Source organism: Thermobia domestica, chromosome 7, assembly GCF_964235325.1.
Source record: "Thermobia domestica chromosome 7, izTheDome1.hap1.1, whole genome shotgun sequence".
Classification (NCBI taxonomy): domain Eukaryota; kingdom Metazoa; phylum Arthropoda; class Insecta; order Zygentoma; family Lepismatidae; genus Thermobia; species Thermobia domestica.
This window is the reverse complement of record NC_137460.1, coordinates 106,695,055-106,719,451: the sequence shown is the minus strand read 5'-3', so window position 1 is coordinate 106,719,451 and position 24,397 is coordinate 106,695,055. Positions and strand designations below refer to the sequence as shown.

General features: G+C 36.4%; 1 protein-coding gene across 3 annotated transcripts in view; it reads right to left on the bottom strand.

Moving 5' to 3' along the window:
* Positions 1 to 24,397, bottom strand: part of LOC145690301 (uncharacterized) — a 136,750-nt gene that overhangs the window by 88,232 nt on the left and 24,121 nt on the right. For all 3 annotated transcript variants that reach the window (XM_081765074.1, XM_081765076.1, XM_081765075.1), the window contains exons 5-12: positions 18,270 to 18,390; positions 17,082 to 17,296; positions 16,142 to 16,288; positions 13,725 to 13,870; positions 11,363 to 11,602; positions 8,776 to 8,916; positions 4,800 to 4,962; positions 1,559 to 1,675 (exon numbers count right to left, since the gene is read on the bottom strand). In XM_081765074.1, coding sequence (XP_081621200.1) covers positions 1,559 to 1,675; positions 4,800 to 4,962; positions 8,776 to 8,916; positions 11,363 to 11,602; positions 13,725 to 13,870; positions 16,142 to 16,288; positions 17,082 to 17,296; positions 18,270 to 18,390 — 1,290 coding nt within the window. The remainder of the gene's footprint in view (positions 1 to 1,558; positions 1,676 to 4,799; positions 4,963 to 8,775; positions 8,917 to 11,362; positions 11,603 to 13,724; positions 13,871 to 16,141; positions 16,289 to 17,081; positions 17,297 to 18,269; positions 18,391 to 24,397) is intronic.

The following is a 24,397-nucleotide window of genomic DNA, read 5'->3' as shown; positions in this document are numbered from 1 at the left end:
TTAAGAAAATGTGTATACGGGGTTTCTCAATCTGTGTTGCCATTGCTGAATGGTGCTCACAACTTGTGTAAAGATGTGCAAAACTATTCTTCTGTAAAAGAGAAAAAGAGAAAGAGAGAGAGAGAGGAAGAAAGTGGGGACAAATAGAAGAACCAGAATAGAAACTTCTCTGTCGTCCTCTTTCCTCTGGTAAAATCAAAAGTTGAACGTTAAACCCGATTTACAACTAAAGTTAAGTCAATTGCAACCAGAAAAAAAGGTGTGTTTTCGCTAAACAAGCACAACCTTTAGACTGAAAAAGGAATTCTGTAATATTTCAGTTGCATATTCATTACTTTGTAAATTTATTTAGAAATGACGTAACATAAACATGTGCTTCCTTCACGTCATTTTTAACTTTTTAAAAGTGGTATATTTCAATAAACAATCTATTGACCAAATTCAAAGAATGTATATATACATTAAAAAAATAAAATTTAGTTACAAAGTCAATAGATGTGTAATTTTGCCCCTGCAGCAAAGAAATCATGATTTTCAGAATAACTTTGAGTACTGGTATGTTAATAATTCGATTTTTTTTTTAACATGACATATTATTTAAATGTCAACTAAAAGCAGGGAAATCGTGTTATATCTTTTGTCATCACGAATTCTGTCGAGAAGCTTAAAATATATAAAACAATAATCATACTTGTTGTACTGTATGATTGCAAAACATGGTCCCTTACTCTGAGGGAAGAACGTAGACTGAAAGTATTCGAGAACAAGATCATAAGATGAATATTCGGAGCCAAACGGGGATTCGAGGAACGGGAATGGGAAATGGTGGAGACTACATAACAAGGAACCACATAATTTATACCGTTTACCAAACATTGTTAGGGTCATCAAATCTAGGAGGCTCAGGTGGGAAGGTCATGTAGCCATAATGTAAAAAAAAATGTCGAACGCTTTCGAAGTTTTCACTGGAAGTCCAATCGAAAACGACTATTACGCAAACCTAGGCGTAGATGAGAGAACAATGTTAAGGTGGATCTCGCAGAAATAGGAATACAAAGTAGAAACTGGATCCAGTTGGCTAAGGGTAGAAGTCAATGGAGATCTTTTGTCAACGCGGCATTGAACCTCGGGGTTCCATAGGCCATACAGTTAAGTTAGTTATATATAATTTACTAGCATTTGGGTCCTTTGCAGCCTAAGGATTTTAGCATCTTCCCAAACAATTGAATTAATAATTTCAATTCTTTGACTTGGACAAAGAACGTCACACGGAAGTTTTTTCATAATATGACAGTTGAGTTGATTTACTCTCCTAATGCAATATTTTTAGGGCTTCACGCTATGAAAACCTTTCAGACAGTGTGATCAATTTAAAAGCAGGCAGTTACTTTCTTCACGAAAAATTCGCTCGATTGACAAAAGAATGGTGGGATAAGCATGTACTCTTGCTGACATTCGTAGACCCTCAGTGTACCCAAATCACTTTTAACATGCTTCAGTAGCGATATAACATCAATCAATTCAAATAAATGTTTTGTAAGTTGCCATAATAACTTACCCGTTCTTTGAGACCAGATAACGACTCAACTTCTTTCTGTAGTTGAGCATTTAGCTGCTCAGCTTCATTAACTTGTTCTGTCAAACTCTGGTTCTCCCGTTCCAGAGTTTCGTTATCCTGGAAAACAAGAAAGAAATTAAAATTAATAAGATGTCTTTTTTTCTTGTGTTAATGATTTGTGATGAACTTTACAGCTTCAAGACGCACTGATAGAGATCACTGAAGGCTTACAAAATTCGATTTCAAACACGTAATTTTAGATGACGCGATTGGTAGACATGTTAGCAATACGGTTTTTTTTTTAATAATAATAATAATAATAATAATAATAATAATAATAATAATAATAATAATAATAATAATCCCAATTGGGTCTCCTTGTCGGGTGAAGCGGATAAATAACGAGATATGATCGAATGAAAACCGCAAAATGCCATTAACCTTTAGAGGACGGCCAGGGATTTCAAAAAAAAAAAAAAAAAAATGTAGACCTTCACTTTGGCGGCCCTAGTAGCTCTGCTAATTGTCACAGGACATGAATGATTCCTCATTCGAATGCTTATGGAACAGATTCCAACGAGGTAACTTTTGTGCCCCTCTATTTCAAACACATAGAAGAAGAAAATGAAAAAAAAAAATATTTTTATTTTTTGCCTTATTGGGACTCTAGCAACCCGGTTCGACGTCGTACGCCGAAAAAAAATTCTGACATGTAGTCCAGACATTGGGTGCAATCATATAAGAAACGACGTCGTATGCCGGAAAAAAAAAATTCTAACATGTAGCCCAGACATTGGGTGCAAGCATAAAAAAGAAAGGCCATAGGCCCAATAACAAGGGAGATAAAAATTCGGAACCTCGTACCTCCGATAGTTTCCCTGTATATTTTTTGCTATTGGACCGTGATCTAGCCTCATGTTGGCAACCCTAGCGACCCCCCTAATTGCCACAGAGATATAAGCCATACCTCGTTGGAAATTTTATTGGACACAGATTCCAACGAGGTGACTTTTATGCCCCCCCATGCCCAAGTAGTGCCCAACCGTAAAAGAAGAAGAAAATAAAAAAAATAAAAAAGAATACATTTTTTCGAAGTTTGTGGGACTATGGTTACACTGTTTTTTTGTTGTATGCAAGAAAATAAGTTCTCACATATACGCCAAACATTTGTGACCATTGTACAAAAAAATGACGAACGTGTAACGGAGAAAAAAATTCGGGACATCGTACCTACGTTCACCATCCTGTATATTTTTCTATGGACTGTAATCTACCCTGACGTTGGCAGCCCTTGCGACACCCCTAATTGTCACAGAGATATGAGCCATACCTTATTGGAAAACTCAAGGGGGACAGATTCCCAAAGTAACTTTTGTACCCCCACTGCGTACAACAAATAACAGTGTTGCCATAGGCCCATACACTTCGAAAAAGTGTATTTTTCCCGACTTTTTTCAATTTCTTCTTCTTCTTTTAGAGGTTGGGCATGGGTGGCACAAAAGTTATCTCGTTGGAATCTGTGTCCCATAATCTTTCCAACGAGGTGTGGCTTATATCTCTGTGACAATTAGGAACAAGTTTCCACCCCCAAATGCTGACGGGTAGGAGGAACTAAAAACATCCCAATTTAGGCCCCTACCCTTCCGCTGCGGGACCCTCGATGTGGATGAAATGCACATCGTTGGAAAATCTCATCATTTCTAAAAAGATTGACACCTAAATCATCTCTCTAGGCTAATTAGGAGCTGAGCTACAGAGGTTTAAACTGCTGTCTTTGTATCAGACAGCCGTCCTCTAAAGGTTAAAAATTTGATTTGTTTTCTAGGCGTTTGGAAATTTGCAGACAGTCCTTCACATCCTTCCGAGCTGTAGTACGAAGCCATACCAGTAGATGGGTTGGCGCTGAGTAACAGCTGATTCAATATGGCGGCACCACTACGTAGTTAACCAAGAAGGAATAGTGTGGAATTCTCTGTTTCTAGTTCTTCCTACCCTGTCTATTCTTATTCCTATTGATGATTTGTTATCCTTCCTCAACTAGGAAAATTGTTTCATATAATTCAAGCAACTCAGTAACTCTTGACTGAGGACTCGATTCCTGGTAGAAGCTCACGTTAAGCTGTAGGTCTCATATATACCACCGTGCTGAAAAGCGACGCTAAACTCCAAATCAACCAATGACTATTTTCTCTTCTCTTATCCAAATTTCTCACATAGATAATATTGGTATGGAAAATCTAAAAACAGTCAATTACAATTAATGAATATTTTCTTGAGTAGTGAACCTTGCATCAAGTCGCTTCTTAATTAGTATTTAAACACGCAGTCACGAAATATTCATATTGAGCACAAATTAAACAAAATAATGTGAAATGTGTAGCCCGGACAAACGTCAAAAACTGCAAATCTAAGAACTAACGTGTAGTGTGGCATCTTCCTATCGAAATATTTCCTATTAAAATTAAACATTTACTTACAAGAATATAATATCCTTGTATCCAAGAATGAATATAATATCCAAGAATGAGACAGAAATGTTCTTTTAGATTTAGAAAATTTTATCTTTCTCGCTCTGAGTTATTGATATACAAGAATAACTTTTTTTTTTTTTTTTTTTTTTTTACCTCGTACAACTCATTTTCGAAACATTATTATACACAGTGTTTCAAAAAGAATGACCTGATTTTGGACGGTAATAATTATGAAACATGGGACATGCCAGCAACGAAATGAATGTTGTTTGAATGGGCGGGCCTAGAGTTTCAGAATTAGCCGTTGGATACGTCTTCTCAATTTGCAGTTAGTCAGAGTAAGATGGCGTCCGCTCAACAAAAAGCGTTTCGTGTGCTGCAGTTTGCAAAGACTTAAGTCTGTAATTTCGGTGCTATCCGTCGGCGCTTTGGCATTGATCCGCCTGCACTCAAAAACATTCGTCGTTGGTATCGCCAATTTAAACAGACAGGATGCTTGTGCAAAGGTAAGAGTTAAGATCGTCCTTCCACTTTTGATGAAATTATGGAATTTAGAAATCGTCTAGATGTTATTCGTGCTGCTGCTGGTGGACACACAGAGATTTGTAATAGAATAGCTAAAACTTTAAGACTTTGTGAATATTTTGTACTTTATCCCATTTTTGTAGTACGTTTTTATCAATACATATGGACTTTTAAAATCAGGAAATTTTTTTGAAACACCCTGTACATTTTCTACAATAAATAAACAAACAATTAAATAAAGGTACCTTCTGCAAGACTGAAACCTCTCCCCGCAGTTTTGTCTCTTCCTCTTGCAAACTGGCCAACTGCTGTTCCAAATTAAGATTTTGTGTTGTGAGCTGCTCTCTTTCCATTCCTAATTGTTCCTGCAATTCTCGAATTTGCTCTGAATGTTTCTGTTCCAAAAGTCTACAAAGTGTAAAATAACAGGTATACTTACAAAAATGAATTGTTAACAACATTATGTTTTGTGTTATTACGTTTGATTTGGTTCAAAAAAACACTTAAGCCATCCACCGTTTAAAAGCCTTCTGGACACAATTATAAAAGATTCAATACTTAGGTCAATGTTCAAACTTAGAAAGAATTAAAAAATATACTACTTTTGTTCGATATCAATTTTACTTACAAAACGGTTTGGTTGCTATTTAAGGACCTACTTCAACGGCTGGGCTATATGAAATAAAAGTTGAGACGCAAATCAACATGTATTCCCACTAAAAATCGCAGCCAAAATTAGTGGTGGACACAAAAACAGGTTTTTCGGGCTTTAGAAAAACCGAAACTGTTTTTTGAAAATTTTCAAAAAACCTGTTTCTCACCAAAACCGGTTCGTTTATTCACCGGATTCGGTTTCGGTTTTCTTCAAAACCGACTACTTACTTACTTTTTTTTTTTTTTTTTTTTTTTTTTTTTCAAAATTGCTTCTATTTCAGACCAGAATAGTGTTTCGTTGTTCTCCGGAAACCGATTCCGTTTCCACAGAAATAGTTTTATGTGTTTTCCGAAAGTTTTCACCGGAATCAGTTTCGGTGAAAACCCAAAATTTTGGTTTTACGAGAAACCGGTAATGCCCATTCCTAGCCGAAACCACGCGCACAGAAACAGAAGGGCAGCCATTCGTGCCACTTAGAAGAAATAATCCACTTACAACCCCTAGGAAGTGAGAAGGTGTTACAAGTTAAAAATAACCGAAAACAACCGATATTAGTGTCGAATCCATAGTTTTGAGGTTGCTGAGATGAACTGTGACACTTGCGATGTTATCTAAGTTTAAGTTCTGCCTCCATCGGCGTGGGGTGCTGTATGAGTGAAAAATAAAATGTCCAAAATAACCTAGATTAGTGTAGAATTCAGTTTTCGGGGTCGCTAAACTGATTGGTGGCATTGTCAATGACATTTAAGCCCAAGTTCAGTCAAGAATGTGCATGTCAGCTGGCCCGGAAACCGGCATAGGCAACGCTAAACGCGACATTCGTGGTTATTTATTTTTCTCAACTCTTTTACTTTTGGCAGGGGCAACCCCGAAGTCGCTGCACATGTCAGTTGGACCAGAATTGGCAGGGGCAACGAAAAGACACTGCTCTTCGTTATTTATTCTGATCAGTTTTCTATTTTCAAATATTGTGCAGAAATAGTATTCTCCCCGTTCAACGTCGGATATCAGAGCAAGTTTACTACATAGTGTAAATATTTATATTTTTTGAACAATATAATGACAAATTAAGAAGTGTATAATCATCTAAATTTAACGTACAATTAACATTTTACATACATCCAAGATTATAACACCAGATTCATAAGTGCCTGTTAGAAGTGAGCAAAATTTCTATAAACTATCATAAAAATCTGCGTAAGTTTTTCACAGCAGAAAGATTTTCAAAGAACTAAAAGTCTACTGCATGGAATTTACATTATCATTTTTTTTTAAACCTCATCATTGTTTACCGTAAGCACGAAACAGTGCAAAATAAAATCCTAGAAAGTCATATCAGTTGCAAATGAGTTGGTCAGATATGCTAAAGGAGGCGTCATGGAAGGCCGAAACAGTACAATTAATACCACATTAAATATCAGACACAGTAAGTGAAACAGAACATTTACAAATTATTGTTAACATGTGTCAAGCCATACCCTTAAATAGTTATATGAAATGAATTTTGCGCAAATACGTGATAGCTATGATAGGGATTTCGAATGGAGGTAGATTCTCAACACTGAAAAATTCAGCAAAATTTTCATCAAAAACAGGACTTTTGATAAATTACATAATGTGTAAGTTTCTTCTAAAATAGTATGTAATACAGATTAGTCCCAAACAAAAGAATCTTCAAGAAAATACGATAAACCAAGTGGATTCAGATCGCGGATAAGAGAGACAACAAATATGAAAAACAAAATATCGTAAGAGACGACGTTACTGTAAACGATCTATGTTGAAGCAGTATTATAAAATACCCCAAACAAAATAAATTTACAAAATACATGAGAGGATTTTGGGTATTTTATAGTATTGTGAGACAATTGAGGAAAAACTTAAATTTTGATACCAAATACTGGTCTAGAAGTCCAGTACAGTTACTGGCTACCCATAGCTCTTCATGGAGTACAAGGACAGAAAATTTAAGACTTTCCCGTTTTAAGTTATCATTTTAAAAGTTATATTTCAATGTGATCGCAGGAAACAAGCAATATATGTCACGTGTCGATGTCAGCGGTGAGTGTGGAATACAGTAAAACAAATGAAATGATCCAACTCAAAAATAACACTTAACAAAACATACTCCTGACCCTTTTACTGTATTTATGCAAATAAATAAACATTTATCTTACTAAATTATTGTACGTGTCTTTTTATTATTTCACCGTATATTCCTTACGCGTGCTGATTTTAATAATATACGCATATATAGATGATTAACAAAAATAATGAATACTCGTGTAATTTGCAACTCGTACAATGTGAGGTGGTAACACTGAGTAGAGCCTGACTTTTGTTAGTGGTTTGTTAGATGGTCGCCAGGAAGGGTAGCAGGGAAGCATGCGGTGAAATGGACAAATGGTTATGATGGAAAACGGATATCTTCTCTGAGTTTCCAAAAGGCCAAATTACAGGTACTTGGTGCAAATGTATTAAATGTGACTGGTGTATTAGATATGTTACGAAAAATGTGTTCAAGGTGATAACGGTCTTCAGAACTCATGTGAAAATAACACGAGCGAAGAAAATAGTGGACAGAAGACAGCCCTTAATGACAGGGCTCGCTGAAACAAGATTGTCACCTTGGACCGTAGACCAAAGGAGGCAAATGTAACTACGGAACTCAATCAGTACCTGGAACACCCTACTGCGACAAACACAGACCAACACGAGTTGCATAACCTGAATATTCACGGCCGAGTTGCAATTTCAAAACAGCTGATAACCGCCTACAACACTTTGGCGTGAAGGAAGTGTTGTTATGAACATGTAAAATGAATCGTCGTTGATTGGTAATAAATAAATAAATTCTCTTTTACTTTATTTCCAACAACAGACCGTGTATGATAGACTTTCAAAGAAATTTTTGCTCCCAACAATTTCCTTCCCAGCATGAAAAAGGCAGCAACCCTATGACGCTGTGGTCCGCAATTACCTAGTTTCCATAGGTCTTGTGATTACGCTCATAGGACGCATTACTGTCAGTGATTGTATAGACTACGTGCATCCCATGGACCACATGTTGTTTCGGAGAATGAGGCAGTTTTTCAAGATGGCCATGCGACAATTCACACAGCTCTGCTTGAGCTGAAAAGGTGTGGTTTCATGAACATTTGAATGACCTATCTTTCCCCTGGTGAACCCAATCCCGAGACCTCAATATTATTTAACACCTGTGGTCAGTTCTGGAGCTCAAACTCCGACTCCTTAATAAATATCCTCCTCCACCCTCGCTGATGGGACTGAGTGCTGCATTGCAATAGAAATGATAGAACATTCCTTTTGAAATCATTCACGACTAATATACCTCCATTCCACGACGACTCAGAGCTGTTCTGCAGGTTAACGGTGATTCCACACCGTTAAGCAGATTAAGTTCAATTTTCTTGCGTTTACATTGTTTTGATAACGATCTGTATAATTTCATAAACTTTTTTTTTTAATTTAATTTATTATTGAAGACATTATTTATTATACATATAAACATCATTACAAACTATAAAAATTAAAAATAAACCTACTTGACTTGAAGTTGACTAGACTTTTCAAGTCTTGCATGATGATCATCCACTTCCTGAGCCAATAACGAAGCACGCTGATTGGCCTCCGCTAAGTCAGCACGCAATTTATCACGTTCACTATTTACATGTTCCAATGATGACCTAGGAATGCCAACAAACTGTCGTAAGCGCTTCTCAAAATGTAAATTGCTATATTATTTAAATAAAAACAATATCAAAAGAAAGTATCAAACATTAGACATGAAATTACAATTTTACTTTGGATATGGTGTGTATATTTATTACAATTCACAATGTAAAAAATGAATGAATAATAGAAAGAAAGTAGTAACAACAGAAATATTATTAGAAACATCTACATCAAAACGAAATTTTAAATTCCCGATACAAGATCATTTATCTTAAACTTCTAAATCCAAATTTAAATAATAATAATAATAATAATAATAATAATAATAATAATAATAATAATAATAATAATAATAATAATAATAATAATACAAAGTCTATTTTATGAGCCATGGCAACATTGCTCCTTCTATAAAATTCTTTCAAATATTCTATTAGCAAGATTGACCCCATACGCAGATGAAATTATTGGATATTATCAGTGCGGATTTAGACGAAATCGATCAACTATCGACCAAATATTTACCATTCGCCAAATACTCGAAAAGAAGTGGGAATATAATTCCCCGGTACATCAACTATTTATTGATTTTAGAAAGGCTTACGACTCGGTTAGGAGAGAAACATTATAAAACGTTCTTACAGCATTTGGAATACCGAGAAACCTAATTAGATTAATTAAGATATGTTTAAATGAATCCCAAAGTAAAGTCCGGGTAGGAAAATTTTTTCCACGAGTTTTCACGTCTAAAATAGCCTGAAACAAGGAGATGCGTTGTCGCCATTATTAAACTTTGTTCTGGAATACGCTATAAGGAAAATCAAAGATAGCAACCAGGGCCTAGAGTTGAACGGTATTCACCAGGGTATGGCATATGCTGATGATGTAAATTTAATAGGGGATGACAGAAGAACAATAGAAAGAAATGCAGAGAAAACAAAATACATGGAAGTGCGTCCGGACCGTAATACAGCAAATTATGGATGCGTTAAAATATTAAATAATATTTTTGATAAAGTGGATACTTTCAAATATCTAGGATCAATATTAACAGACGAAAATCATATTCACGAAGAAATTAAATGTCGACTAAAAGCAGGGAATTCGTGTTATTATTCAGTTCAAAATCTCTTGTCGCGAATCCTGTCGAGGAATTTGAAGCTTCAAATATATAAAACGATAACCATGCCTGTTGTTCTGTGTGGATGCGAAACATGGTCGCTTACTCTGAGGGAAGAACAGACTGAAAGTATTTGAGAACAAGATCCTGAGACGAATATTCGGACCCAAGGGAACGGGAATGGAAAATGGCGGAAACTTCATAACGACGAACTACATAATTTATACGGTTTACCAAGCATTGTTAGGGTCGTCAAGTCTAGGAGGCTTAGGTAGGCAGGTCATGTAGCTAGGATGGAAGAAAATAGAAACGCTTTCAAAGTCTTGACTGGAAGACCAATCGGAAAACGACCATTAGGAAGACCTAGGCGCAGATGGGAGGACAATATTAAGATGGATCTCACAGAGATAGGAATACAAAACTGGATCCAGTTAGCTACGGACAGAAGTCAGTGGAGAGCTTTTCTGAACGCGGCATTGAACCTACGGGTTCCATAAGCCATAGAGTTAGTTAGTTAGGCAACACTGCTCCAGATGCCATAAAAGTTTCAGCAAGGAAATTCACCGTTTGCGTTTGAAGGCCATAGAAATGCCATCAATGGACGCCATCTGTGTATAGGCGTTAACAGGAGGGGTCAATTGAAAGATACATACCGATACGTACGTGCTCGATAAGGCTAATACGAATGAACACGAAGTACAAATGTATAAAAAATGTACCGTACGTACACAGCGAACAGCTAAGACCCAGTCCTGCAAGGAGTTAAATCATCTTTGCCAATGATCGGAAGACTTTGCACATGGTACATATTGACGGATCATATATAGCTGAAGATATTCAACGCCTTCTCCTTCGTTGGCAATGATGAATGGTCACTATGGGAAACTATTTGATGGATATTTGCTGTTTTCTATGTGTATACCGTACTTTTCCCATTCAATGAATTTATGTACGTACCTTTTGATACCTCTTTGTACACAAACACCATATGTGGAAGCACTTTGCTGCAGCCTTTTCGGTTGTTGCAACACAGTTGCCATGGCTTATGAAATGGTCACTATTATTCTTATTATTATTACTATTATTCTTATACAAAAATCCTGAGTGTTTCTTCGATACTAGAATTTACGGATACACTTAATCATTACAAACATTAAAAAGTGACTTTTAAGTTAGGAAAACGTATACTCTGTAGCCTTGCAAATATTATATGAATACGCAGTAAACTACATCAATCTGCTCATTTGAAACACATGCACTAATAAAGATAAAGGATAAAATAATGGAGAAATAATACGAAATAATGCTCTATCAAAAATTTACAGAAATATATGTACTTTAACCATCTGACTTCTGATTGGTACAAAGCCAACGCAGCTTGCAATACCAACGTATATGGCGTAGAATTTTCACGTGCTTCGTCCCCAAGTGTTCTTAGTTCTTCTTCCAGAACAGCCGTTAACTCCGCAAGCCTTATTTGCTGATCAACACTAAAGCCCAAATCGTTAAGAAAACGAGATGCCTGCAGGATACCTGATGCTTCCCAAATTTCCGCAATGACTTCCCCATTAATTAGGCTGAAAGTGAAATGAATTTAACATTTACACATTAGCATCAAAAGAAAGTTTATATCGACACATTTTTAAGTATAATATTTTATGCAATAAATCGAGTTTTATCAGATCAGCGAAGCCATAGAATAAAATGGATCATTGTAGCTTTGTACTTATGTAACATACGAATTATGAAAACTATTATTATTATCATTATTTTACGTTTATGTAAGTTCGTACATTTATTTTAAGTAAAACCTAAATGACAAAACAAAATCTGATGAAGAAAATGTGGCTTTTTTCTGACAATTTTAAATGTATATATATACAATAAATAATGTACTTCCTTCATGATAATTGAAAAAGATAAAAAAAGAAACCGAAGTCAACGACTTAGGTTATTTACGTTTAGGTACATATTTATACAGGGTGCTTCAAAACAACACCGACAACATTTGGAAGGTGATTCCTGACCAAGATAAAACAAGAATAGACCAACCTGGGGGCTCAAACGCTTCCTTTCGGAGCTACAGGTTGCCGAAAACATGAAAAATGAACTTTAAAGGTCCATAGCTCCAAAACTATGGGACCTACAATAGTCGGGTCAAGACTTCACTGAGGAACCAATACGTGTAGTATAAAAAGTATATGTTTTAGAATCCTAAGGAACTCACACAACATTTTTTATACAGGCACTTTGGCTACGGGCATATAATTTGAAGTACTCACCAACTACCTCTATAAAAATTGTTGCGGAAGTTTCCACGATTCTGAAACTTGGATATTTGGGTAGGGTACATACTAGTTTTTAAATGAAGTCTAGACCCGACTACGGTAGATTCTAGTTTTAGAGCTATGGACTTTTATTTTTTTATTTTATTTTTTTTTCAGCCTCCAAAAGGAAGCATTTGTGCATCCAGGTTAGTCTATACTTTTTGTCTTATCTTGGTGTCACGAATCACCTCCCAAAAGTTGTCGGTGTTGTTTTGAAACACCCTGTACAATGAAATTTAAACTTTTATATCTCACAGTGAATGCAAAAAGTTTTTCTAAAGAGAACTGACACCCAAGGAACGAGTTTACTTTATTCTTTTGTAAAATAAAAAACTGTGGCATATAATAAGTATAATCTTAAATCAATGAAAATTAGTACAAGCCAATACGATGAAAAGTACATAATACACCTAACATTAAAGAAGTAGTAATGTCATATTGTACACCATGTGAACGAGTTTGGTTAAGAGTCATTTAGTTTCATTTTAGAGTTGTATTCCACGGAGAACAGTAATTTACATCCTTAGCATTGTACTAATCCGCTAACCACAATAACACTACAGATAGTGTATCAAGCAAGGATTATATACTCTCATAAGAATACATGGAGAACTGATTTGTGATTTTTCATATCCTGGAATCAAATGGATGGATCACGTCCAACAACGAATTAGATTTCTAATTTTCGACTCTCTACAACTTGGCCAAAATTGATGTTGATCAATCAAGCAGTGCTTGGGATCTTTTAACTTCCAGACGGACACGCAAAAGAGAATATATAAAAGAGATTTGGTAAATCAAGCTCCCTTGAGAAAAAATAATTCCTAGAATCTTGATGAAAAATTGTGAGAGTTAAAACCTAAAGCAGTGGATACCATACGTTCATGGTAAAGAGTACATTTTATCAATTCCCAGAAGAGAATAGGCAACTAATCTACTTAACTTTAACTTTTGCGTTTTTTTCTCGTATAAAAGATAAACAATATGTATATAAAGCAGTTGTGTAAGTAATCCAGAAACAAGGCCTGCTGGAAATAGCATATAGTGAGGTTTGTGAAATATACCAACATGTATAAATCCTAGATGCACCTAACAGCGTATGTCCATATTTTTATACATAGGTATAAATTAGCGCGTTAAAATGCAAATATTAAATGATTTTTACTTGACGAGAAATAAACGGCTTCAGAACGTGCAATTTAGAATTATCTTCCCTCAACAGCATAATACACAATGAAATACACCTTACTTCAATGGTTTTTATTCATAGTAGCCATTAATTTATACAATGGAGTAGAAAAATACGTACTTTAGATGTACACTTTCAATAGCGTTTTTAACTTTTGAGGCAAACTGTATTAAAAATACTTACCCACTACCAGACGGATCTAGAGTTAAAAAAGATGAATCTTTATCGGTCCCCGAACCTAGTGTCTGACGTTCGTCTTGTGCTGTCCCAAGCTGCTGGAATGTTGTCCTACAATTATCTTTTCTTTGGTTCTCGCTGTGTTCTAAAATCTGCAAATAGGTATATCAACAATGGTTTTATTTTCAACTTATTCTACCGAGAAACATCTATTATCAGTTTAATTTTATAGAAACACAACGGCTGACCAATAAATAACCAAGTGGTTACCAAACATTTTTTGTCTTGATTGCCCACGATATTGATCTCACGTAAGAACCCAGTACTCATTAATTCACAAAAATATCGGTGAAATATATAATCACGTTTCTGAAGGTCATATAACGACATTTCCAGTTTATACCAGTTTATAACCAAAAAGCAACTGACTATGACTTTACAACCAATTACAAAAAAACACTAAAAGTCTCACCAATTCCAATGGTACAACACTTATTTTAGAGAAGGAGCATGGATACCAGACGGCGCCATCTAAGGTTTGTAATTAATACCGTACGCATTCGTATTTTAGTTACTTCCTATCTACTCCTTAGTTACGTTTATAACTCCTTAGTTACGTCAAGTTCAAAAACAAGTATGTATTAACTACCACACAGCACGTCTCTCACTCGTCTATTTGAAGTAAAGTGTATAGTGGGCTTGCTCAAATAATTTGAATCGCGACTATCCAATAGAAAAAGCTCCCAACGTAGATGCCGAATACAAACAATTTTCTTTCAATATGGGAGACTTCTCAGTTCCCCAATCTCGACATTATAAGGCAATAATGAAACATTTTCTTGTGAAATACGAACAAAATTATAAGGCGTTTTCGGAAAATTTCGCCCAAAGAAAATTCACTCCCAAAAGTAAACTATCCCTTGTAAATTTTCCCATATGACTTAGGGTCATTAATTAAACATTTTTATATAATTACAAATTCACAGAAGCTGTATTTCAAAAAACTGTCAAAAACTCATCCAAAAAGTAAACTATCTCTTGTAGATATTCTCATAGAAATTCCTTATGCAACATTGTAAGAATATTAATAAAATTGCCAGAGTCTCTTGAAAAAGTGATCTGAAAAGAAACTTATCCCAAAAGTAAATTACTCATTGTGACTCGATTTCAAAGAGTAATATACATAACATTATAGTTATTAATGAAATATTTATTTATGAAATTTGAACAAAATCGCCTGCGTTGTTTTCGAGAAAATGGTCCGAAAAATACTCACTCCCAAGAATAAGCTACCTTCGTACATTTTTCAGGACTACTTGATTATGCCATATTGTCAGATTATTAATAAAATATTTAATTATGAAATATGAACAAAATCAACTGAGTTGTTTTTGAGAAAACTGTCCAAAATGCTCACCTACGGAACCATCCCTTCTCAATTTTTTCCGAGAGAAATGTTTCATACCAATCTATTGGAATGTTACTAAAAAATGAATTTATGAAATATCAAGAAAATGGCTAGAGCCGTTTGAGAAAATCACAAACTTTCATTTTCACCCCTTAGTAAACTAACCTTATTTTGGACTAACTGTTACCAAAATTAATGAAGGTCTTATATTATAAACTATTCGTTTTCCTTCCCAAACTAGCTACTTTTTCAGTGATTGGCCACATAGCCCTATCACCACCTGTACCCAGATTATAAGGCTGCCACCTTGAAGAGTTTCAAAGGGATTTTTTACATTTCCCCAGTATTATACAACAATTTCCAGTACGTTTTCAGTATTTCCAGTGTCGATTTTAAATATTTACATAAAAAAGATCCAAAATTTTCGCTAGAAGCAACTAACATTACACTGCCAATTTACTTTCCACATAGATAATACCTATATGGACAACATAACAGGTTTAATAGCGCAGTTTTCAGATTTACTTATCTGTGACAAATCGTTATTTCATGTATGGACTTACTTTCTCATCCTCGATACTGCTGAGTACTTCTCAGGGAAAATTTGGAAGATGGTTATCGAACATGAACATCCACCAGAAGTCGGACAGCACCAAAGCAGCGATAATTATGTTTGTTTTCAGTTTTACCTTCCACGATTGTAGCCTGAACTATCACCAAAAATCGTACCCGAGATCACGTGCGCTAAAGACAACCAAACTAACAATGTGGCTATTCACGAGCTCTACATACACAAAATCTGGAGTTAAAACTTTGCTGAACTGTTTTATTAACTTCAGTATCCCAATAATTAACTTTTTTTACTATACAAAATTTTAAATGGTTTCTCAGCTGCAATTTCTTGGTAAATCAGGTTAATTTTCCAATAGCATATATATCAATTAATCTTTAACTTATTATTTAATGATTTAGTTGCTAATAAAAATGATGTTATAACATGATAAAAATGACTTACATTTGTGCGATGTGAGTGAGTTGGTGATTCCCCGACACCACTTCCCTGAGGCCAACTTCCTCCACTGCGAAATAATAATAAAAATTCCTCGAAACTAATACGACCATCTCGGTCAACGTCTAATTTCTCAAACAACTGCTGAATAACCTGTCAAGAAAGAAGCACAATCAGCAAGTAGCAAATCCCATACAAGGATGAAACAACCTTCATGACTACTTTGGTTCAATGGATTTATGTACCCCACTGAATTGTAAAGTATTAATATCATTAAACCAATGGCTAAAGATACAATCATACCTCTATCACCTTCCCTGCGTATTTACTCGAATAAAAGCGAACCCCCCCCCCCTTCCTTTTTTTAAAAATTTCTTTCTTTCAAAATGAAGGGCTAATATTCCTGAGGGTCACTTATAATCGCATAATACGTTTTTGGACAAATAGTGAGCAGGACCAAATGTAGATGATTTTTAATTATTCTCTTTCTAACAAATGTAGATGATTTTTAATTATTTTCTTACTTTCTAAAGGTTATTTTATTGTTCCTGTTATTTAGCTTAGTATTTCATTTATATGATTAAAATCACAACCAGTATTAATAATAATATTACAACATAATGATATTATCTCTTAGTTCTATAAGTTCTATAAATTCTATTATCACTTGTTTTTCAGTCTATGACAAGAGGTACTAACAGTAACTCTATCTAGAAAGAATTCTAACGAGATAATCAAGAAATTGATTCGATAATTGCCTGAATTTTTTGTAATGATTTTATTGAGGTAATTGTATCCGAGTAAAGGGAATTTTGAGAACAGATACAAATTTTTAAGGGGGAGAGCTCACATTCAAGGAAATATGATATTTTTATTTTCTTTATATTATTCATATTTATAAGTAACTGAACATTTAACATATAAGAAGGGGAAAGAAAAATCTTACCTCTTCAGCAACCTTCTCCATGCCTATACACTCACAAACGACTGCAAGCTCCCTACGATCTAAAAACCCATCCAAACCAACACCTAAACGCTCCCACGTAGCTCTCAGGTACTGTTCTTCATTGTATGTTCCCGTTCCCAAACTTTGAGGACCACTAGCATCGCCACCACTTTCTAATGTAGGCTGCCATTCTGATTGTCTCCCTTGCCTTGAATCTGAAACACCACGAAGAATTAATTCAATATGCACATGATAATTCAAAGAAACTTTAAGCTTAATCACATTCATAATTTACTGTAAACGTAACCAGAAATTATACAAAGTTCCCAAGAATTAAAATAAATAAATAAATAAATAAATAAATCATGTCATCAGAGAAAGTTCATTAGATACAGTCTTCCGCCTCTCCATACAGCCAACTTAATCTGACCAATTTCGTATTTTTCTAATATTTATAATTATAATTATCAAAATAATATAAATGCTTATATACTGCATCAGTGGTAGAGCGTTTACTTTTGGTACGTGGGATCCCTGGTTCGATCCTAGCTCACGCTACATGGGCTTTGTGGTGACCAAACATTCTGTGTAGTTTTGGTAAACCAAATTTCTTGAAACGGGGTAAATTGAGGGTGCACGGTAAGTTGGAGTAAATGCATCCAAGACTGCCAGTGTGTTCAGTGTACGAAAAGCAACAACATCCAAGGCGATTGTCACAAAGAACCGTAGAGTTAATGCGACACAATTGTCCACAGAACTCAAATCAGCATCTGGAATTATCTGTTTTTACAATAACAGTCACGAAAGCTGCATAGCTTTAACATACACTGTCAAAATTTCTTTATACTGCTATTTTACTGTACCACTTAATGAGATTAGTTTTTCGTTTCTGTCCTAACAATGAGCAAAGCATTAGTGCTAGAATGAATATATATATATATATATATGCTTTCTCTTGAAAAGCTTCTAAATATTTTAATTTTAGTTTAGAGGTTAATATTAATAAGCATTTTACAATTCACCAAGCCCTTCAAGGAAATTCATTGTTTCTCTCTTACGTTTACTAGCCAACTAGGAAAGTGCAATGCTCCAGAAGTTTCTGGATGACCTAATTTTTAAAACTTTGTATCAATTCTCAACCAACTAAAAATAAATACAAGGCATTTCAAATGTATAGAGAATACTCACCCACAGCAGGTTGAGCTGGTAGTGAAGTGGATCGCTTCAAGTTCTGACTTTGGTCTACGATCGTTCGTCTCTTCTTTGGATATTGACCATTATCCAAATTAGACGCTTCCGACACAGACCTCTGAAAAATAAGAAAATAAATATACTTGAAGTTTTTTTTTTTAAGTATGTTACATCAATTTTAAACTGTTAAAAAAAATCTAACAAATGATTCAGAGAAAAGGAAAAACGAAGTTTACCACAAGATAAATACAGATATTTATCAATTTAATGGAAACACCTGGAGTTGGAAACGGTCAGGCGGCGGCCTAATGTCGGGCTATTTGTAGCAGTGTGTTAATGTAAACTCCGTAGTACGTGAGAAGCAGTAAAAGGTAGTGTGCAGTGAACTGAGCAGATGACGATAGTGTAAAATGAGGACCTCTCCGATTTCCAAAGAGGGCAAATGGTTGACACTTGATTATATAGTGCGAAAGTGGCAATTGTGATAGTATGTCACGAGGGGCGGTGTCAAAGATGATGACGGTCTACAAAACTCATGGCAAAACCACATCGGTGAAGAGGAACAGTCGGCGGAACAAAATCTTCAGTGACAGTTCCCACCGAACATTAAAGAAGACTGTCACTCACAACTGTAGTGCGAGTGCAGTGCAAGTGACGGGGGAACTCAAGGAGCACCTCACGCAGCTTGTGTTGACATGAACTTAGGAATTGTATTTCTGGGCTTCCGGCAACTATGGCCATTTTAGCCCGTCACGTACGAGGATGACGACCCTCGGCGATCACACTACCCGGAGAAGTGGGTAGGGAACATTAAGTTAGCGGCTTGCGACCTTTATGTTAGGTACCATCCCGGTATTTGTCTGCTGTAAATGAAGAAAACCCATAAAATACCTCACTCAGGGTGGCTGGCCTGAGTATCCCACCAGGAATCGAAACCGGGACCGCTCACACCAAAAGCGAAAGTGTTAGCGACTACGCTACGCGAGGACACATTGGGGTCGGATCGCACAAGCAGAAGGGCTGATAGGAGACCATAACACTTTAGCATGAAGACAGTGACATCACGAAAATGCAACATGGGTCGTTGATGACTGGAAACATGTGATACGGTCAGATGAGTTATCGTCGCCTTATTTCAATCCATGGGCCATGTTTATGGGCGGCAAACGCCCGAAGAAGCATATGATCCGCAATGTCTACGCCCAACCGTGAAACATGGAGGCGGCTCTATGATGCTGAGTCCCAATATCCTGGTTCCATAATTATGTCGCCCTTTTAGAAGATCATGTGCACCCTATGGTATATATTGTTTCCAGGAAATGAAGCCACATTCCAGAATGACAATGTGCCCACTTGAACAATTGGAGCTCTTGCGGTGTGGTTTGAGGAACATCCGGATGACATTACATACCTCCCCTGGTCACCCAATCCCCGAACCGAGGCAATATGATGCAAGATTAAAAGTTTAAAGTAGAGTCTGAATCCCTCCTCGTGTTTGTATCAGAGGCAAGGTTTGCTCAAATGGGTCAACATGAAATATATATATCGGGTTTACCGGGTTACACCCACCTGAAAAGAACAAACTTGGGTTTTTGAACTTTCTATTAGTATATTATGGTACAACCAAGCTCTATGACACTACAATTTTTTAACAAAATTTTATTGAGAGAATTAAAGCACTTTCACATATTTGCTAATGGACGCTATACATACATATTACTACTAAAATTAAGCACATTTAATAAGTACTACGACTATTCTAAGACCATCGTGAAATTCTGAATAGGACTGAATGAATTAAAAATGTTCTCTCTTTAGTTTGACAAATAAAAAACAAAACAATGTATGGATTATGATTGTATTTGACGGAACTTGATATTAGTCCTCCCTGCTGGTCTAGTGGCTAACCCGTGCGATTTTAGTAAATGGCGTCCCGGGTTCGATTCCCGGTGGAAGAGCATACTGAACGCATTACGGTGGATAGAATTTCCCTTAAATTGATGTCTCTTATAGCCTCAGTGCTAAAAAGGGAGGCTTAATTTTAACAAACAACCAAATGCGATTTTCAAAAATATACAGGGTGGTAGGTAACTCCACCGAGAAACTTTGGGAGGCGATTCCTTATACGAGATGAAAGAAAAAAGTTCTAATAAACATGGGCCGAAACATGCCTCCTTTCAGAGTTATGATCCATTGAAAATTTGAAAAATCGTTTTTCAAAACTCCCTAACTTAGACACTATAGGACCTATCCCAAGCGGTTTAAGGAATTACACAGGAACTGGTATACGCTCTAAATATCGATGTTTCAGAAGTCACCGGTACCAGCGAAACGAACACACCACTAGTACTTAAAGAAGTATTCCTATACTTTAACTTCCTTTCACCGATAACGGAGGATGGTAAAACATGGATATTTAGATAGAGAACATACTAGTTCCTGTGTAATTCCTTAAACCGCTTGGGATAGGTCCTATAGTTGCTAAGTTAGGGAGTTTTGAAAAATGATTTTTCGAATTTTCAATGGATCATAACTCTGAAACGAAGCACTTTTCGGCCCATGTCTATTAGAACTTTTTTCTTTCATTTCGTATAAGGAATCGCCACCCAAAGTTTGTCGGTGGAGTTTCCTACCACCCTGTATATATATATATGAAAAAATAGCAACAATAAAATTTCGAGAAAGTACTGGCTTAGAATTAGGAATTATCGATATTATCGATAAGGACCATTCTTCTCACAAGGCTACGCCTGAGATTTAGGATTTACATTTCTGGGTTTTTGGCATCTACGGCCATTTAGCCCGTCGCGTTTCAGGGATAATGTCCCTCGGTGAGCACACTATCCGGGGAAAGGGAAGGAAGAAAGAATTGGGAAAGGAAGGAAGTGGCCTAGGACCAATAAGTTAGGTGCCTCCCAGACATTGGTGTGAATAAGGAAAACCCAGGAAAATCTCATTCAGGGTGGCTGGCCTGAAAAGGCTTTTTACACTTTTTCGAACCGAGTGTCCCTACCGAGAATCGAATCCGGGACCGCTTGCATCGAAGGCGAGAGCGTTAGCAACTAAGCTATGCCTGAGAATATGTCCTTATATGTATTTATTCCGGCACGGGAAACACAAAGGAATACGCGATGCAAGGAGCCCAAAATTCACACTCCTTACACACAACAATAGTCTGATAACTCTTGGTCATTTTCATCACACGGTTAGTCCTTCAACCTTGAAAATACACGTATATTTCTTTAGAGCAGCATGACGACGAAAGGTCTGTGAGTGTCAAAATTCAAATGATATATATCACTGGCGTCTCTGGCATGTAAAATTTGGGGGGACATCAAAGAAATTGATTTAAAAGGTAGTACCTAGCCCAACCTACTTATTATCTTCGATTTCATTTGCCACCTTTCTGCTTACCTTCACAGACCCCCTAAGGTATATCAAGAATTGTTATAATCGTTTTACAGCTTGAATATTATATTCCAAATAAATATAATTATTATTTACATGTTATTCTATCGTTAGTAAATAAATTAAATTAGAATAAAATATTGAATATTTTGTACTTCGAAATATTGGGGGACGCGTCCCCCTCATTTCTCCCCCCCCCCCCATGATATATATGTATTAATCTTCGCGCAAGAAACACAGACGGAGCGCATCTGAAAAGGTGTAAAATTCAAATTGAACAGTGTGGTGCAAAAACTGTTCGACTGATTTTAAACAATTCTAGTACAAAATTAGACTTCACCTGGGAAAGTTTAAAGACGTATATATTTGTTAGCGTGGGAGTCAAAAATGTTACTCCATAAAAAGGAAAATAAAAATTAAAATCCAGCGACATCACTCAAAACACGCTTGACTGGTTTCTTTTTATTACGTGTTCGATGCCTTTTCCATCTGGAAAACTGACACACAAAAAAGTAAATAAATAAATAAAATCGGAACTCGTTTCCACGCCTTGATTGTTAAAACCTAGTAGGCAGGCTGAAAGGTTTTTTCCTGTTGGTTAATACCTCTCTCATCTTTATTTCCAGAGATATTAGAACTTTTGCTGTGCGTTCCTTACCTATTACGCCACGTAGCAGTTGCTGTTGTCATCTGCCCACGTGATCAGAAGTTGCGTCAAGATGGCAACTTGTATGGCCGTGCGGGTGAAATCAAACGGCTGTAATCAAATTCTTGACGGCGGATGAGTTTCGTCAGCACAAATTCTTCGCCGAATGCAAGTTATTTATGGTGAGGTTTGCGTGGACGAGAGTACCGTTAGAAGATGGGCCAACGCAGTCCGAGAAACCGACCCAAACCATTCCAAGCTTACTGACAAGCTTCGTTCTGGAAGGTCAGTAATTGCCAGCGTCGTGACTCGTCAATAGGAGGTTAACAAATGAATAAGCGAAAATCGACAAATCAAGTAGAAAGAGATTACCCTGCAGTTCGATATCTCTAAGAAACGAATCGGGTTCATAATTAGGAAACTGCTGAAGTACTGCAAAGTGTGCGCAAGGTGTGTTCCAAGGATGCTGACAGATGAGATGAAGGCCACGAAGAAATGGATGTTCGACGAAAATATGCGCCGATACAAGCGTGAGGGCGACGCTTCATCCCTATGCAAATCGTCCCAGTGACAAATTGTGGGTCAACCACTATGGCCCAAAGATGAAGAGGCCATGAGTACCATCACAAAGGTTCTATTAAAAAAAAAAAAAAGTCTGCATCTGCGGGAAAAGTCATACTGACTCGTTTTTCGATGTGAAAGGCGTTGTCCATGCCGAGTTCCTTTCCAAGGATACCACCGTGAACTCACTCACCACCGTGGCTCAACTGACACGCGTCAGGCCTGACAATGGAGCCCCCTTCTTCTCTATAATAATGCTAGACCCCACACCAACAAACTGACCACCGACCCAATATTGAAGCTCAGATACACTACCCTCCCACATCCCCACACAGCCCTGATCTTGCACCCAGCGACTTCTGCATCTTTCCTAAACCGAAGGAACACACTAAGAATACTCACTACTCATCAGATGAGAACGTCCATCGTGCTCTATGATCGTGGTGTCGCTCCAAACGCAAGAATTTCTATCGGGACACCATGGAAGTACTGGTACCCCGTTAGAGGAAACGCATGGAAGTGGATAGTGACTGCAGAGGAGTGATGTTCCAGAACTGACGCTTAGATGTCAAGGTACACATTATTTCATTAAATTATTTTCATTATAATACGAAATATTAATCAACAGGCAAAACTTTTCAGCTTGCCGTTGTAGCAGAATGAATCAATTTGTGAATCCAAATACAAGAATCACTAGGAGTTAGACTCTATGATGTTTCAGTTTTTTCTAAAACTGATGAGCTTATCTGCATTTATTGCCATAGGTGGAAACAAAGTGCTTAGGGTTTTGTAGATAATTAACAAGTCCAAATTACAACATTTAAATCAAAGAGTGCGAATAGGAAATTATATGATTTATTTTTATATTGCACAAATAATTTTCACTGCGTGCTATTTGGTTGGTTGATTCTGAGCTTAATATTCCTTTCAGTGCCTAGGCGCGTACCTATAACTTAACATTATGAGCTCTGACCAGGAATCGAACACGAGTTTCCGGCGCCGAAACTACGCACGCTAAACACACAGCCACGAGGGGGCTATAATATATATATTATTTAAAATATACACTCATATTGCATTATAAATCAATTTGTGGCTACTTTTTAAAGGAACCGATGTAGTCAACGTAAACAGGTGTCATCACATTATCAAACAAAAACAGCCAAGCTGTTTTTATAGTTGCTAAATATAGTCTGGTCTTCAGCCATGGAAAATTCAAGTGTACTGAGTTCGGTGCTGGGTGACACGGTGTGGGATAAACTCCTTCATACTTCCTGTTACATACGGACGTAAAACAGAACAATCTATATCCTATAAATGTATTTTATTTCATTACATGTATACATATGTATACTGAACAACTAATTTAAAAATGCCAGTTACTTTTCTTGCAACTGTTAGCTGTAACGTACCGGTTTACCGGTAGCGATTACATTATATTAATACCGGTATGCATATTGAAACTCGTTACATGTTTGATGGCTCCCGTATTGTGTATTTGTGCCATTTT